Source organism: Aulonocara sp. 'chitande type north' Nkhata Bay, linkage group LG20 (genome assembly GCF_057382095.1).
Source record: "Aulonocara sp. 'chitande type north' Nkhata Bay isolate Kocher_YH1m ecotype deep benthic linkage group LG20, A_spYH_male_GT1.1, whole genome shotgun sequence".
In the NCBI taxonomy this organism is placed as follows: Eukaryota; Metazoa; Chordata; class Actinopteri; order Cichliformes; family Cichlidae; genus Aulonocara; species Aulonocara sp. 'chitande type north' Nkhata Bay.
In genome coordinates, this window is record NC_141363.1 from 13749769 (window position 1) to 13766601 (window position 16833).

The 16833-nt window shown below is 39.6% G+C and overlaps 2 protein-coding genes across 2 annotated transcripts in view; one reads left to right on the forward strand and one right to left on the reverse strand.

The window, feature by feature from the left end:
* LOC147305289 (uncharacterized) overlaps positions 1–16833 on the forward strand; it is a 255472-nt gene that overhangs the window by 72555 nt on the left and 166084 nt on the right. The gene's annotated exons all lie outside the window — the stretch shown is intronic.
* On the reverse strand, positions 478–2197 carry LOC147305293 (uncharacterized). The gene is made up of 4 exons (XM_086277259.1): positions 2068–2197; positions 1678–1929; positions 1014–1103; positions 478–844 (listed from the first exon to the last, which is right to left on the reverse strand). Exons 1-4 carry the CDS (start codon positions 2195–2197, stop codon positions 756–758), a joined length of 561 nt encoding a protein of 186 aa, XP_086133385.1. The 3' UTR covers positions 478–755.

The window sequence follows — 16833 nt, forward strand, 5'->3', positions numbered from 1 at the left end:
AGTAAAAAATGTCACTTGCATATATCATATAGGAGACACACACATTGATATATACTAAATATTTATTTCATTTCTCTTTTTTTGTGTTGGCAATTTATGCACCTGCTTTATTTAGTTTAAACAGTTATTGCACACTTTCTGTAAATCCAGTGAACTGCATTTCACTTCTCAAATATCACTATGTGTGTCTCCTATATGATGTATTTAACTGACAATTTTTATTGTGACAACCAATGGTTTGTACAGGAAAATAATTACTTTTCACAATGTTGCCCAAACTTTTGTATCCCACTGTATTAGTATGTTTTGTCATTAGTATAATATGAAATAAATTCTACTTGTGTCAAGTCAAGTGCCAATATTTGCTGTGTAGTAGAACAGAGACATTTGTCATTATAAATGTTTATTTGAAAAAATATATAAATTCAGTAACAAAAACATTAAACATAAATATATAAAATTTAACTATTTACAGAGAGACAGGAATAAAAAGGACCCAGCTTGGAGTGGAAGAGCCTCAGGGAGAAGGAGGAGAAAAATAAGAACATTGTTTCTGCCCTGGAGACCTGCTGCCTCATCAGAAAACTACTGATCATTAGGGTCCAATGTTTCCAAATTTAACACAGCTGTGCTGTTTTCAAAAACGAATTTATAAATTTGAAATTTCACGAATTCTCGTGTTTGAGGCGGCATGCTCTCCAGAGCAGGAACAAGGCTGAGGAGAAAATATTCTGTTGGAGACGGGCGTGGCCTCTTTAGGGACTCCAGGATGGCCAGCTCCACCGCCGATGGACCGTCCTGGGACCCGTCCTCGCCCGCCTTTGAGCTGTCCTCCTCTGTGGGCCTGTAAAACACAGCACAAAACAACATAAAGTAATGAGAAGGCTGCTACTAGATTTCATTTTCAAAATTGAAAAAAACAGGATATGAACAGATTGGTTGTAGATATTTAGTAAAGGTGATCACAAGGGGATTCAAGCAAGTAAAAAGCTAGCGGTGCTTGATGTTCATACCTGTGGGTGCAGCAGCAGGAGTGGAGGGACCAGGGACTGGGGAGCCAGGAGAAGCAACAGGGGAGGACTCTGCTGCATGATTACTTGACTCTATCAAGACAATATTAAATGTTAACAGGTTGAAGACAATAGTCATAGAGAATATTATATTATTATATACTTATATACTTATTATTATATACAGTGGTCTCTCATTTATTGCAGCACATGAACAGTAGTCACAGTTCTCACAAGTTGATTCTCAAAGTGCAAACCTTTGTCGATTTTAAAACGTAAAAGTATTATGCCGCGCTTTTTCGCCGTCTGCGGCGCCACTTTTGTGCACCTTTTTTTCTCCCGGTGCAGGTGTCTTTTTCTTAATTAGGGTCATAGTTAAGAGTGTTTTTGTGCTGTTTTTTATCTATTGGACGTGATGGTTATCAAAACATGATAAGTTTGGCAAGCGCAGGAGACACGACACGGAGGAGATTTGTCATTTGGGCTGCAGAATGCAATGCGCATTGTTGAAAGCTGTACGGTGCAATAAAAGAAGAATCAGCGAAAAGGCGAGGCAGTGACGGATGAACAGCGGGACTACTGTATACTGTTTATTAATAAACAAAATATATTCCTGTATGACAACATGCATAAATTAACTGCCTACATTAATTCATTTTAAACATACCTTCTGACTGACACTCCCCTGCTGCCTCTTCGGGCTGTCCCTGGTCCTCGGGGGAGAAGTTCTCCACGGTCCGCACCATATTGCCGCTTGTCTCCCGCGGGGTGATGAAGGGGTCCAGAAACCCCATGACCGCGAAGAACTTCCATCTCTTCCCCAATCCTGCTGCAGACCCACTCCTCTTCTCTTTCTCTGTCCTCTTCTCCTTATTATATGTGTCCCTGAGGCTCTTCCACTTTCTCCTGCAGATGTCCTCTGAATAAACGCATTATCTTGTTAGCGGAAAGGTATTTGTACATCAGTGGGAAAATCGCGGGACAGTAGGCGGGCTTGCTAGCTTTTGCGCGGCTTCATCGGGTCAGTCTGAAAATTAAAAAGAAGGAATGAACTTACCAGGTTGCCCGATCTCCTCACTTATGTGTCTCCAAGCTAGGTCCTTTTTATTCCTGTCTCGGTAGAAGTAGCAGCTAGCATCATATAGCTCAGGGTGATTAGCCACGGCACTGATGAGCTTTTCCTCCATACTGAATGAAGAATGAAGGGCTTTGGCTGGATCTGCCCCTTTGACCTAGGTCAGAGCCACGTCACTAGGCTCCTGATTGGTTGTCGCGGCGTGATTTGACGCTGGAGTTCAGATTTTTCCAACTTGAGCGGTAGACGCGATGCACAAAATACAACACAAAAACTCACGCGCGTGGTTTTTTTCGCGAGTCAAACGCTCCAAACGCGCTAGACTGACGCGAGTTTCAGGCGTTTTGGCGACGCAAATCTGCTTCCGAATTTTCGCGGGAGCCGCAATCGCGGGTCATCGCGCTTTTCCATTGACTTTACATGTAAACCTGACGCTCTATTCGCGTCCATTGCGTTCGGTGTGAACACACCGTTAGACTCCACCTCTCTGGGAACATCTCAGGCTCTCTGAGGTATGGAGGCCTATCTCCCCTCACCACACTTGCTGCCGGTGGCTGATGCTCTCAGACGTTGGTGTGTTGGTGGTTCTTGGTGTCTGGGGCTGGGCGCTCATGTATGTACCGACTCACTCCTGGTGGCCGATTGGCAGGGCCAGGCGCCTGTGGCCCGGCTGGGCCCCTCCCGGGGGGTGGGGTGCCCTCAAGCCTCTGGCCTCTGGGCCTGAGGCTCGGTCCTCTCTGGCACAGCTGGCTGCCGGCAGAGCCCGCGGGCACGTCACTGCAACCCCCTCTGGCCTCTGCTCTGTGGTTGCTGGGTGACCTCTCGTTTGGGGCTCTCCTCAGCTCTTCCCAGGAGGGTGGCACGGTTGCCCCCCTGGTGGTCCTCCTTGAGTCCTCGTATTCTGGGGCCTCTGGATGTCTGGGGCCTGGATCTCCTTCATACCTGCTTCATGGGCTATGGCTCCCCACACTCCCTAGCAGATCGTTAAATGGAGAAACTTTTGAATACAAGCGTGCTGATGCACACAGGTGTACACAGACACAAACTACACCTTTCTTGGCTGCTACCTCAAAGCACATTGTGCGCTGTCGATCTTGCGTGCTGCACAATAACATGTAATATTTAGTAGCTACTCCTATCTACTGTTAGCTAGTTTATTGTGATGGTGTTGTATTTGTTATGTTTGTTTGTTTTCTCTACTGTTTTTTCTTATCTCCATACAGGTGATCCAGGTGTTTTGTTTGTTTTTCTTTTTTTTTTCTTCCCCCCTTTCTCACCGTCTCTTCTCCCCTCTATTTCTCTTCCCCTCCCTGTCTTTCTTTCATTCTTCCTCCTATCCCCCAGTCATGTCTGTCCCGTCTGTAACAACCGAAAATCAAATCAAATAAATATATCATTATAGTAAAGGTCAATCAAATGGACAAATATGGCAAGGCCATGATGATCCACTTGGTAAAGTAAATCCGCTTGGCATCTTTCTTGGCCTTCAGACAACAATTCTGATGGCTAAAGATCCAAACAGGACAGGCAAAAAAAACCCAACAAAAACAAAAAACTGAAACGGTCCTACTTTGCTTCCCTTTTTTGGGCTTTTTTCAGCCTTTTTCAGGACTTTCTCTGTAAAATGTGTAGTGCCTTATGTTCAATACATCAGTCTTAATAATACAAGTTTGGGGTTTTGTATCCACACCATTGTTTCAATGGTTTCTGCAGTTAGCTTTTCAATGTGCTTTCAAACCTTTATTTATTTATTTATATTTTTCCAACACGTCTCTTATGACAGTAGATAGTTATTAGATTTCTCCTTCAACCTACATTCAGGCGTTCATTGACCTATAAAAAGGAAATACTGAGTGGTGTTATTTTTGCGTAGGTGTAGGCACAATCATCTAAATCACCTAAATCTGTAGCTGTTTCGACTTGACAGAGCATTGTGGGAAGATAAAGCTTGCTGCTTAGCTGTTCCGCCCATGCTATCACTGCTGTTGTTTTCTCGTATCTTTCTTCCTGTTTTCTGAATAGTTTCATATTTATATAGTGCATTTCAAGTTTTAGCGACCACCTAAAGCACGTTCATGCTACAGGCAACATCTGTTCATGCATTCATACAGTGATTTATTTTATACATATAAACCATTTACGTCATTGAGTCCTACTTTAAAAACAACTCTCACTTAAAATTGCCATTTAACACTGATTAAAAAAAACAGGTGTTTTACATCACAAGTTTTAGAGCATGTTCAGTGCCATTTTGTCAGAGTACAGAATATGACGTCACTAAGTTGATTGCCACTAAAAAGTCCCACATTAGTATATGATAGAGAAGCAGTTTAACAGGAATCACTCTGTACCGCCTTTGGCTCCAATAATTAGTTTTACATTAAAAATAATGCTATACTGTTCACTGTTCCCTGTGTCTTTTTAGAAGTAAGTGGTTCTTTCTTGTTGTCTAATTGTCCCTAATTGGGACAATTAGGGACAATTAGACAAAATACACCTGTTAGCCACAATATTAGGGTTTACGGAGCACTTTATAAATGAGGACTGTCAAATCAAATCACTTTGATTGTCACATCACATTACTGGTACACTGGTACAGCACATGTGAGTGAAATTCTTGTGTGCAAGCTTCACAAGCAACAGTGGTGTGCAAAATACAAGAAACATAAGAAACAACCAAATATAAGAGAAGGAGAATTTTAAGAAAAAAAAAATTATATTTTATTTTTAATTTATTTATTTATATATATATATATATATATATATATATATATATATATATATATATATATATATATATAAATAAATAAATTAAAAATAAAATACACAAAGGTCAGCAGTTGAATATTTAGCAAAAGAAATGGCATATATGTTCAGTATGGATTGCATAATGTCAAAGTTCCGGTAAGTGAAAGTGAGGTGTCTATAAAGTGTTCAGCAGTCTCGATGGCCTGATGGAAAAAGTCTGCTGGTTCGGGACCGGATACTGCAGTACCTCCTGCCTGATGGAAGTAGTTTGAACAGTTTATGGCTGGGATGACTGGAGTCTTTGATGATCCTCCCCACTTTCCTCAGGCACCGCTTCCTGTAGATGTCCTGGAGGGAGAGAAACTCGCCTCCAAATATCCTTTCAGAGCACCGCACCATTCTTTGGAGAGCTTTGCAGTCGTAGGCGGTGCTGTGGCCATACCAGGTGGTTGAGGATGCTCTCAATGGCAAAGAGAGGGAGTTTGAGTCAGGTGCTGAAAATATATGCAATATCAGACTAGTTTGCTAATCTGGCTAATGTTGGCAATGCCAGCAGAAAAAGAGAAAGGGGTCGAGAAAACTGCTATTTAGTATTATATAGTATTTGTAAAAAAATAAAATAAAATCAAGGGTATCAATGTGTAATCGTCTAGGTGGCTAGTCTTGCACATCGCTGTTCATCACTAATCCACCAGTGATCATGGGGACAATTGGACAATTTAAAACTGAGTTTGTTTAAAAGCCCACTGTAGCCCAAACAGTGGACATACACACTTAGGGACTGGCAGTGAAACATTTAGCAGATAATAATACTTTTTTCGCAAGTTAAATATAAATAAATAATACACCAAAGTTAATCACACATCTATATATATAAATAGAAAATGCAAAGTATATTTTGATATACTTTGTATATTATAGTGTTATAACTAATATACTTAGTCATTTTCAACATAGCATCTGTATACATCTGTACTTTATCTAAGTACACGTGACCATTTAGAGACTCTGCTCATCTGGACTTTCTGAAGTTAACTTTGTTTACATTTTATATTTCATGTTGAGGACTATTATCCCAGGATTAGAAATATGTTTGTTTAAGTAACTTTCATCTCCACTACAGATTTCAGTGCTTATTGCTGTACCCACCAAATTACTCCCAAGGGAATAATAAACTTTTAATTAGGGTTTAGTTTGTCACATTTTTGAGCTTCACTTTTATTTAACGACAGCAAAAAAAAAAAAAAAGAGCAGCATGTGACTGTACTTAGTGTAGTTTAATTATTAAATTAGAATTTAGTTTTGTGCACATCAGGGTTGAATGGGGTAAGACTTCTTTCCACGATTGTTGGCCTGATTTCTTAGCTTCTGTTTTTGGAGTGAAATCCAACCTGATGGCTCCTCTCAAATTCTGAATGTTGTAAAAGGACAGACATCTTTAGTCTTAATAATGTGTTTTATTCATCTCCATAGCACCTCATTGATACTAACATCTTCTGACTGAACTTAATCCCATTGGTCAGGTCAGTAATCCATCAAATCCTTGCCCTGACATTCTCTTTTCAGATTCAATATATCCAGGGAATGGGCTGCTAAAATTTTGCAGACTCAGTGCTCTGACATTTGACGGAGTACTCAGGCACTTTTAATGAGAAATGTGCTATTTGGAACAATCTCAGGGGTTAAGTTAGACAGGGATTTGATGTGATCTGAGCGGCCCTCTGAAACACTTGAACTCTTACCTGAGCTGGACAATGAACCTGAGCAATGGTGGAGATTATTGGCTTGTTCAGCCTTTTCCCCCCCAGCTGTAACAAGTAGCTTTACGCGATGAGACACTGATTAGTTAGAGGCTGAGAGAGGCTAGGAGAAGAGAGATGGTGTAAAAAGATGAAGATGGACAGAAAGAAGACAAGAAGTGAGGTAGGTTGGGGGGGTAGAATGGCAGAAAAGGAGGGAAAAGTCTGAGCAAAAGCAGAGAGAGAAACTCAAGGATGAAGGCTTTAAAGAAGCAACGTGTGGGTGGAGGTGGAGATCTGAGGCAGCATATGAAAGTGAGGGTGAAGTGCAGGAATGATTAAGAAAGGGAAGATGAGTTGAGTGCAGCTGTTAAGAGCATGGGAGAGGGAGTTTAGTGGGGGAGACAGGCGCACAACTTGTTTGCTGCACTGTAAGTACTAGAGAAGCTCACTTCCATGTTTGAAGTGTACACTGCAGTTCATAACCTTCATTCAGCTGCTCAGTGTGTCCACAGTTTTCTCTAATATACAGCTTTCCAGATAGAGTTAAAGTGCCTCACTCACTGCGACAGAAGTCAGTGTAAAAGTCTCGTACAGTAGCTCACAGATTTTAATGTTATAAAGTTTAAAATCTGTGTGCATATTCGATTTTAAAAGTACTAGACAATATGTGTTCTCACTCCCATTGCCAGAGGTGTTTCAAATCAAACACTTGGGTTGTGCCACATCATATCATCTGGGATAATCCCAGTATAAAGTTTTAGGTGATGATGTCAGTGATACAACGCCATTCCCTACCTTCCCTAGGATGGAAGGATAGAAAGATGGAAAAGGGACTAGATTTTGAGTGCATGAATAAATGCTGCTGATTGCAAGCTGCAAGCACTGATAAGATGTTTTTCAGTATTTATTAAACATATAAAGTCAGAGACATCATTATTGCAAATTTCCTGATGTATCGAGATATCGTTTTGAGGCTACAGTACATTCATCATCCATATCAAGTTGTAAGCGGCATAATTGCAAAGTGGAAGCATTCAGGAATGAAGTGGGAGACCACATAAAGTTACAGAGCAGTCATCAAGTGCTGAGAGACGTAGTGCGTAAAAAGCGTCCAGCCTTCTGCTGACTAAGTAACTCAATAACCTCCTCTGGTATTAACATCAACAAAAGAACTGTGCACCAGGAGCTTCATGGGATGGGTTTCCATAGTCAAGCAACTCCTGTAGTTTGAATGCAGGGGTGTCAAACATAAGGCCTGGGGGCCAGAACAGGCCTGGCAAGGACTCCAATCTGGCCCACTGGATGTTTTTGAAAAGGGCACAGATAAACTGCTACACAATGCAAATTAGATACATGATGAGTATAAAAGATCACTATGACATCAATAGTTTTGGATTCTGCATTTCAAAACTTCAGCGTTAGTGCTTTGGCTGTTGATTAATGTAAAACTGCAAGGACAAAATGATTATCCTCCATTGGGCCAAGTCAAACTAAAATACACCTAAATAAGGACTTTACAGATGGAGTAAGGAGGAAAAGGAAGGCGTTAATGCTGCAATGAAAGCTGCAAGAGCAAAGAGGGACACTGCCTATTTGCAGCATAATAAACTCTTTATTCATCCACATCATCCCTGCAGCAGTACAGCTAAATAAACAAAGGAACTTATGATTGCCAACCAGCTATGACAACTTCTTCATAGCAACCGACACAGCTAAAACACATCCAACTGTTCATGATTTGCAAGATGATCTGAAACTGAACCCCATCAGCAGGAAATGCAAAATGACATAAACCCTGATAACAACTTTTTCGTGAAGATTAAAAACGGTTGCTGTTATTAGACAGGCAACCCTTTAGACGGACAGAAAATACATTTTTCAATAATTCACTTTAACAGCAGACACTTGCATGCCAACTTTCACAACATCAAACATTACCTAAGTTGATTCACCAGCCTTTTAATAGAATATCGGAAACCTGGACAACAGAGAAAAGGGGTATGGAGTTTTTCACTGAAGGTTACGAAATTACTTGCGAGAACATCGAAAACAGTACTGAGGGCTGTGTGGCTCTGTTTGTTGATATTAATTTCAATTATAAGGTGGTGGAGCAGTGCTGAGCAATCTTTGGAATGTGTCATGATTTAAATTCTTACGGGAAAAAAAGAAAAATGTTATAGTATGTTGTGTATACAGAACAGCAGGGTCTAGCATAGTTGTAGGAGTTGAATGCTTTCCAATGAAATTACCCATAATGTTCATCAGCTAACGTAACTGAATCAAACCTAATTACTTTTCATTGTGTAATAATAATAATCTAAATCTGTAGTGTTAGTTCAATCTAATTGAGTACACCCCACATCCCTTTTTAGACAAATCCATGAATGTTAAAAGCATAGCTTCACTTTAAGCATCTCAGGGAGACTAAAGTGTATCCCAGCTGTTGTGGGGCAATGGGTGAGGGACACCCCGGACAGGTTGCCTATAATATCGCAGGACTAATACAGACAGACAGACAACCATTCACCTATGACCACTGTACACTGTAAAAACTAACACTGACATTTACTTAAAATTTTTGACGCAACACTTTTGCACTTAAAAATATTGAGTATACTGGAAACCACTCAAATCTGTTCAATATACTTGATCAATTGAATAACTAAAGCTTAAACATATTAAGTTGAAATGAATAATTGTAGTTGTTACACAAACATGAAAAAATTGAGTAAATAACACTGACATGCTTGGTCAATGTAACTGAAATACAGATGGTCAGTTAATCCAAAATTTTGTTCCATTTACTTAATATTGTAAACTAAATGTAATCAAAATTGTACTTCATATTAAATATGGTAAATGACCTGTATTTGTATAGCGCTTTACTTAGTCCCTAAGGACCCCAAAGCGCTTAATACTACATTCAGTCATCCACCCATTCACACACTGGTGATGGCAAGCTACATTGCAGCCACAGCTGCCCTGGGGCACACTGACAGAGGCGAGGCGGCCGGACACTGGCACCCTCTGACCACTACCAGAAGGCAGTAGGCGACCGAGACTGTCGGTGCCAGGGCTCGAACCGGCAACCTCCCGATTACAAGACAAACTGCCAACTCTTGAGCCACGATCACCCTCTAACATTCAAATATGAATGTCATTGTATTCCACTGGTAGTCTAAGTCTAAACAACCAAACAAACTAATATGTAGTTGTGTTTTTCATAATACATGTATGAAAAATGACCACATGTTAAACATTTTTCCAAATGAAAATTAAATTTTCATAAACATGGCAATAACTCAAAATAAACAAGCACTAAAAAGACAAGAGCCTTTTCCATTTTAGCTCAAAGCCTTACATACTTGAATTTTTTGTCTGAGATAAATGTAAATGAATACCTTAATTTAACACAAACACATAAGTTAACGTGTTAGACATTTATTTCAACTTATCAAACTCAAATAATTACTAAAAGGATATTCATAGATTTTATCAGGCTCATCTAACTTATATTTATAGTGATATTTACTAAGCCTCTGAATTACTTTTTAGAGTGTAGAAGCGCCAGTTAATTAGCATGCATGTCTTTGCAGTGTGTGAAGAAGCTGGAGTACCCAGGTAGAGTCAACGCAGGCATGGTGAGACCAAGCAAACTCATGGACACATGAACCACAGGAAGTGGTTTCCCAATTTGATTCCACCAAATCTAATTCCATTCAATTTGGGGTTGAATGAGTAAAATCTACTTCTTTTTCCACTTCTTCAATCAAATAAAGGCTTAAAATTCCCTCATAAAAAACAAACATACTTGAGGACAACTTGAAAGTTTCTTTCAAATGAAAGCTGCATTATGTTATGCATCTGGAATACAGCAAAACGTATGAAAATATAAAGTACATCTTATCTACCGGTTAAAAAACAAGTCACATTTTCCAGCCCCAGAAGCAGATTGCAACAGCAGCACACAAATAGATCACAATCATGCTGATTCTAAATTAAGCTAATCCTATTACGATTGCCAAGGCAACTAATTGAATACATCTTAGTGGTACCTGACCCCTTTTTCCTTTCTTCTTCTCTGCCTACCTGGTTGTGTCAAGCTGTCACTCATAAACCAATCATAAGCTAACATCTCCCCCCTCTGGTCTTCTGCCACCTCTGACCTCACCTCTGATCTCAGGGCTCATCCAATAAGGCTTGATGTCGTACTGACTCATTCGCCCGTGGCCATGGACAGAGCCGCCAATCATATGAGATAATCAGAGATGGGCTGACCCTGAGGCGACCTGGCCTTGCAGTGGGCTGACAGGATGAGAGGCGCTCAAGTGGAACTTACAGGGTATTTTCAAACTGTCTTTCTATGTATCCCCCACACTCAGTGCACTCAGTTATGAATGTGTTACTGAAACACAAACCAACTAAAGCAGATATGAAAAAGTAGTTGCTGCTAGAAGAAACGGGAACGGGAACTTTTATGATGAAGACTGTCGTGTTGTCTTTGCAAACAGCAGACAGTGTTTTTGTCTGTTTTTGTGTATGTATGTGCGTTTAAATGATGTGAAGCTGTGAAGACGCTGGTCTAGTCGATGAATCATTAAAATGCTCCAGCATTTGTCATTCACTCCAGAAACAGGAAGTGTTGGACATAGAGAGCAGGATACTGTTTTTCAAGCTCTTGTTGATGCATTGTTGAGAGGAGGATGGAGAGATGGTGAAGCAGTGTGTGTAGCCCAAGACCTTATAATGAAGAGACACTGCGCAGCTGAAATCTATGAAGAATTCCATGGTAGACATGTAAGATCCATAGGAAAAGTATTTTAACACCTTTATATGTCGGAAAAGTCAATAAAGTTTTTTCAAAAGTTTTTATCAGCCTACTGCTCATTCTACATCTGCAAATTTAATTTCGGGCAGCAAGGTTCCCTGGTGGTTAGCACTGTTGCCTCTCAGGCAACAGTGTGGAGTTTCCTACAGTCCAAAGACTGCATAGTAAGATTAGGTTAATTGTGAGTGCAGATGGTTGTCTGTCTTCCTGTGTCTGCATTCTCTGGCATTTTTTCTCTGTCGACCTTGCAGCACTATGGCGGCCTGTCCGGGATGTTCCTCGCCCCTTGTCCTACGGTTCCTAGAATAGCGTCTAGCCCAACCACAATGTCACTGCATTACCACAGACGCAATGCAACACAGATGTGCTGTGTAGTGAAACGCAAAACTCAATAGCTGCCACAATATCTGGAAGCTGAAAGAAGAGCAAACTTACATTGTCTGTATAGAGGCTTTATAGATACATCACTGGTTTCATAGCAACTGTACATCATCAAAAGCCAGCTGGAGGAATTAATAAGGGCTAAATACATGAAAAGTGGAAAAGAAATGTGGGGCTTTAAAGATTATTATTACAGGGCTTCCTTCAAATGGCATAGTTGGGAACAGATTGGGTATTTTTATTAAGTGATTTAGATCCCTGGTTGTTGGTTGAACTCTGGTTCAGTACAAGACTTTATGAAGAAGTAGACTGTAGCAACTGCCTCCCTTTATTGTAATGGCTGTAATCTGTTTTTTTTTTCCTGAGTAAAATGAAAACAGTGACTGGTGGATCTGACTAAGTTTTATTATTGTGTCTGAGAATGACTTTCTAATGTTCCCGTCTGAGTTGTGTTAAAATTAGCTTGACACAAAATGCTTTTACATTGATTTAATGGTTAGATACATGTTTATAATATAACTTTTCTAACTTGCCTACCTTGTGGCCTCGGCCTTTACCACATTGCTGAAATGGCTAATTTTAACTTCCTATACGTCCTTTATAGTGTTGACCTCCCCAAACTCCCAAGTTCTGAAAATCACATAAATGCATGATAAACATAAACACATATATAAAATATTTTTCAAAATGTAAAAAACATATAAGACATAAAATACATTCTCAGGGGATATGGTTTGTTGTTCAGCTGCAGAGAAGGGGTGGAGTAGTGGGTTCAGGGTGTGGTTTCAGGGGAGGCTGACACACACAGCTGACCTCCATCATTTGATCTGAAGACAGAACGCGGTGTGGAGCAGGAGGAGGACAGCTGGAAAGCTGCCCCAAAGACAGTCTGGAAATTAAAACACTCAGACTGCAATGCTGTGCGCCGGCTCTTTATCGCGTCACATACATATTTTAAATATATATATACATAAATATATAGAATACATATACATATAAAACAAAATAAAATAAAATTATAAAGCAAATTCTCAGCCATGAGTACAACTTTCTTGATACAATATTAAAAGTGACAAGTTGTATTTATTTGATGTTCAAACCAATAGAAACAAACCCAAATACAACATTTTTCCTCACTATCTCACACAAACAAGAGACAGCAATGTCACTAAATAGCAGCTCACACCAAAAAACTCCTTTACTAAGTAAAGCCAATAAGAAACAAGTGTGACTGTTTGAAATGAGAGAAAGACAAACGTATCCTCAGTCCATGGCAGCGGCCATGTTGGCTCCTTATGTAACAGGTTGTCATCAGTCTGGAGCCAATTATCTGTGAGCTGCGAACTGCCATACCAATCTCCGCTGGGCATCTGCACTTTCCAATTAGCATTAACACCTAGGACATACAAGACAGACACTTCACAGAGGGAAGGAAAAGCAGAGCAGTTACAAAAGGACAACAAAGGGTGGATATTCCTGCAGGTTGAATGTATCATTCTTGAGAATTCAGACATGTACTACTACACTACTTTTGTTTGTTGTGATATTTTAGCCCTCAAAATCTTTGCACTTAGTTATTCTTCTTAGTTATTTTGGATACCGTTATAGAATATGTGTCTCACAAGTCCATCCATTTTTGATGCAACTTTAGAGATCCCATAGGAGAGAACAAACGCATGAGCACAAATGAGGTGAGATTAGTAGAGTTTCCGTAAAAGATTGCATAGTTAGCATTCAACCTCTAGTCTCAGACCTGGCCTCTTTGAGGCATCCTATTTCCAATTCCCAGCTCACCTGTCATATCCTGATGCAAAGAGATGGGAAGAGTACAAAAGACGATGAAAAGTAAAGAGGTTATCACAAACCTAAGAGGTGAGTAACATTCAGATAGACAGAAGAAGAATAACAAAAGGTAAGTCACAGAATCTCTGATCTGCCTTTGTTGGTGCTCCGTGTTAGAAGTTGGAATGAAGCGTCTGTCACTGCGACTGTCATAGCATAGACTTAAAGCTTGCAATCGCCTTTCATCTCACTGTTCTTTTTGGCTTTTAAAAGGTGATTTTTGTGGCATTTTGAATTTTTTTTCATTAACACTTCAGTAAAAGAAAAGGTGAAGAGAAAGGATGATGACAGCATGGATATCAAAAGCCCCTACACAAACCCTTTGAAAGGTCATTACTTACAAGGCTCTAAATAAAAGCCAGCAGAGTCGGAGTTATTTACTTTCACATGTTGGGTAGTGTCTGACAGCTTATCAAAGGAGTCACTTTATTACTGTAGAAATGGTGGCCTGTCTGTGAGGAGAAGGTGTGGATCATTGGGGGGGCACAGGAAACTGGACCTTCATCCAATAAGAATTTTACAAATTAAGGATATATTGAGCAATTATGATTTTTATCTTAATTTCTTCACATTTCTGAGCCATCATAAAATTTTACAGTACAGGAGCTAACCACATGAAATATTCAGGCATTAAAAATACATTTAAGATCTTTTCAAAATGTACCCAAATCACTTTAACACATGTTAGTTTCTGTCTATTACACTTAAACAAAAAACCTTTCCTTCTAACTGGCGTGCTTAATGAAAGTAGCTAACTTTAAAATCAGACACATTCATGGATAAAAAACATTAGATTTAGGAGAATATCTAATATTATTTTTTCACATAATTAAATTAAATTTAGTTGAAAGTCTTGACACATTTGGCTCAACACAATGAAATAAATTACGCAATTTCTGGGTTAGAAACAAAGTTCAATTCAACTCAGTTTTATTAATCTAGCACCAAATCACAGCCACAGCCATTTCATGATGTTTTATATTGGAAGTTAAAAACTACTATAATACAGAGAAAACTCCAAAAAATCAGATGTTACCCTATGAGAAAGCACTTGTCAACAGTGGGAAGGAAAAACTCCCTTTTAACAGGAAGAAACCTCCAGCAGAACCAGACTCAGGGAGCACCGACTCATGCGGGGTCAGAAAGTAAGTATGGAAGCCTGACATTAGCCAAAGTCAACTATAATGACATTGGCTGATGCTTTTTAACATTCTCTGTTGCACAACATCGTAATGTTCATATTGCACTCTTATATAGTAGTGAATAGTTGCCTGCTGGCTTGCATGATGTTCTTTGAAGAAATGTAGTCAGTATAGTATGAGTAGTTCTCTTTTGTTTTGTTAGGGTTTAGAAGAGCTGGAAGTTCAGCAATTCTAACATTTTCTGTTGTCCACAACATTCATGTCTGAAACACTGAAATGTTTATCCTATTTTTTTTAAAATATACAAGTATTATCTTCCAAGGCAGGATTCTAGAATAACTCTACAATTTTTTTAAGACATAACAGAGCCTGGTTAGTAGTTTCCTCCTGTCTCCAGTTGTTCTCCTGAGGGAAAAGCTTCTTTGCATTCCAGCTGTAATGTGATTGTGAGCACTCTAGTCAATGCCCGAGATTCCACCAGACAGACCAAAACATATTTCAAAGGCATTCCAGACAGAAGCTATGGCAAGCTGGAAGTGCAGTACAGGAACGGCATAGAGAATGAGGTCAATTTTGAGGATAAATCACCCTAAGCAAACATTTGTTAATCAATTAAAGACATAAGAAAGGCTTTTCCCCCATGTTTTAACTATGCACCCTAAATACCTATAATAGATCAAAATGTTTGAAACACAGCTGGTGAGGACCCACACTGCACATATGGCATAAACCCGCAACTTGTGGAATCCAGAAGTTAATCTAAACTCGGTTAAATGTGCTGATGCACACTTCTTTAAATTAGGTGTTCCAAAATCCACTGATGAAAAACGGTGAATTTCTCATCTCTACCATAGTCCATGAAGCTCCAAGGTCCTAAACATGCTTGTTATTAATATCTGGCTCTCTTCCAAAGCATGTCTTTTATCCTCTCTTCCTTCTCTCTCTATCATATCAGAAAGCTTAATTCCTCCCATATGCTAATTATATACAGGGATGAGTGATTGGCATGGAATGGTCATCTTTGCATTGGACTCTTTGCTCCACCATTTGACCGATGAAAGAGGCATGAACCCAGAGGCATTGTGTAGAAGGTTGACACATTTGTTGTCAAACCATTTTGTTGCAATCAGACCTTCATCAGACCTATAATAACAGGCTCCATAGCCCTTCTTCATCAGGTCTTTGTCTGCCATCAGGGGAGCTCCACCAGTGCAGTTTGGTCATACAGTACCAATGGACCGGACACCCAAGGAGGCGTGCAAGTTCTGGACCAAGCTGAAACTTGTGAAGAGCTGAGGTTCTTTTATGGGTTAGCATAGTGGTTTTTTTTTTTACAACTTTGGCCCCTAGAGGTGGTTTCTGTTCCTTTTCACTGAGGGGAGCACTGAAGAATGTAGATCACCCTTGATACAGCAGCAAGTTGTGGATGATGCTAGATGAACTTGCTTGGCAGAACAATTTAAAGCCCCACACATCTGGTTTGTTGGCAATATACTGCTGGAGAGTGCCAGCCCTTGCGGCTTCATATGAAACCATGACCTCAAACACACCGTGGTTTAAGGTGGATGCTATCATGACTATCATGCCACAGGACCATGTGATTTTTAGCCATATAATTGTTTACCGTCCATATAGTACTTGTTAAACATGAAATTGTGATTTTGACAACTTAGTAATATTAATTTACCAGCTACTGTAATTTGGTTAAGCTCTTAAGCCCCAAGCCTAACTGATCTCCTGCCTTTTGCCCCCGTATCAGGGGGCGTTGGGGCTTAAGAGGTTAAAAGGTAATTACTTATGATATTTGTGATTTCCACATGTTACTCTTGATTTTTACCATATTTACTAATATAAACTCAGAAAGTTACAAAAATGACTTACTGAGGAAATTATTTCAGCATATCCGTGCTGTGCTAACTCTTAATGTGATTTATCAACAGCAATTGATTAACAAAAAGGGTCTAGTGGTCTGATTTTATGGCAAATAATCAATTTTAATAACATTTAGGTTATGTTAGCAGTAACACCATAAAGTGACAAATCAACCGTTTGGTTGACCACTTTT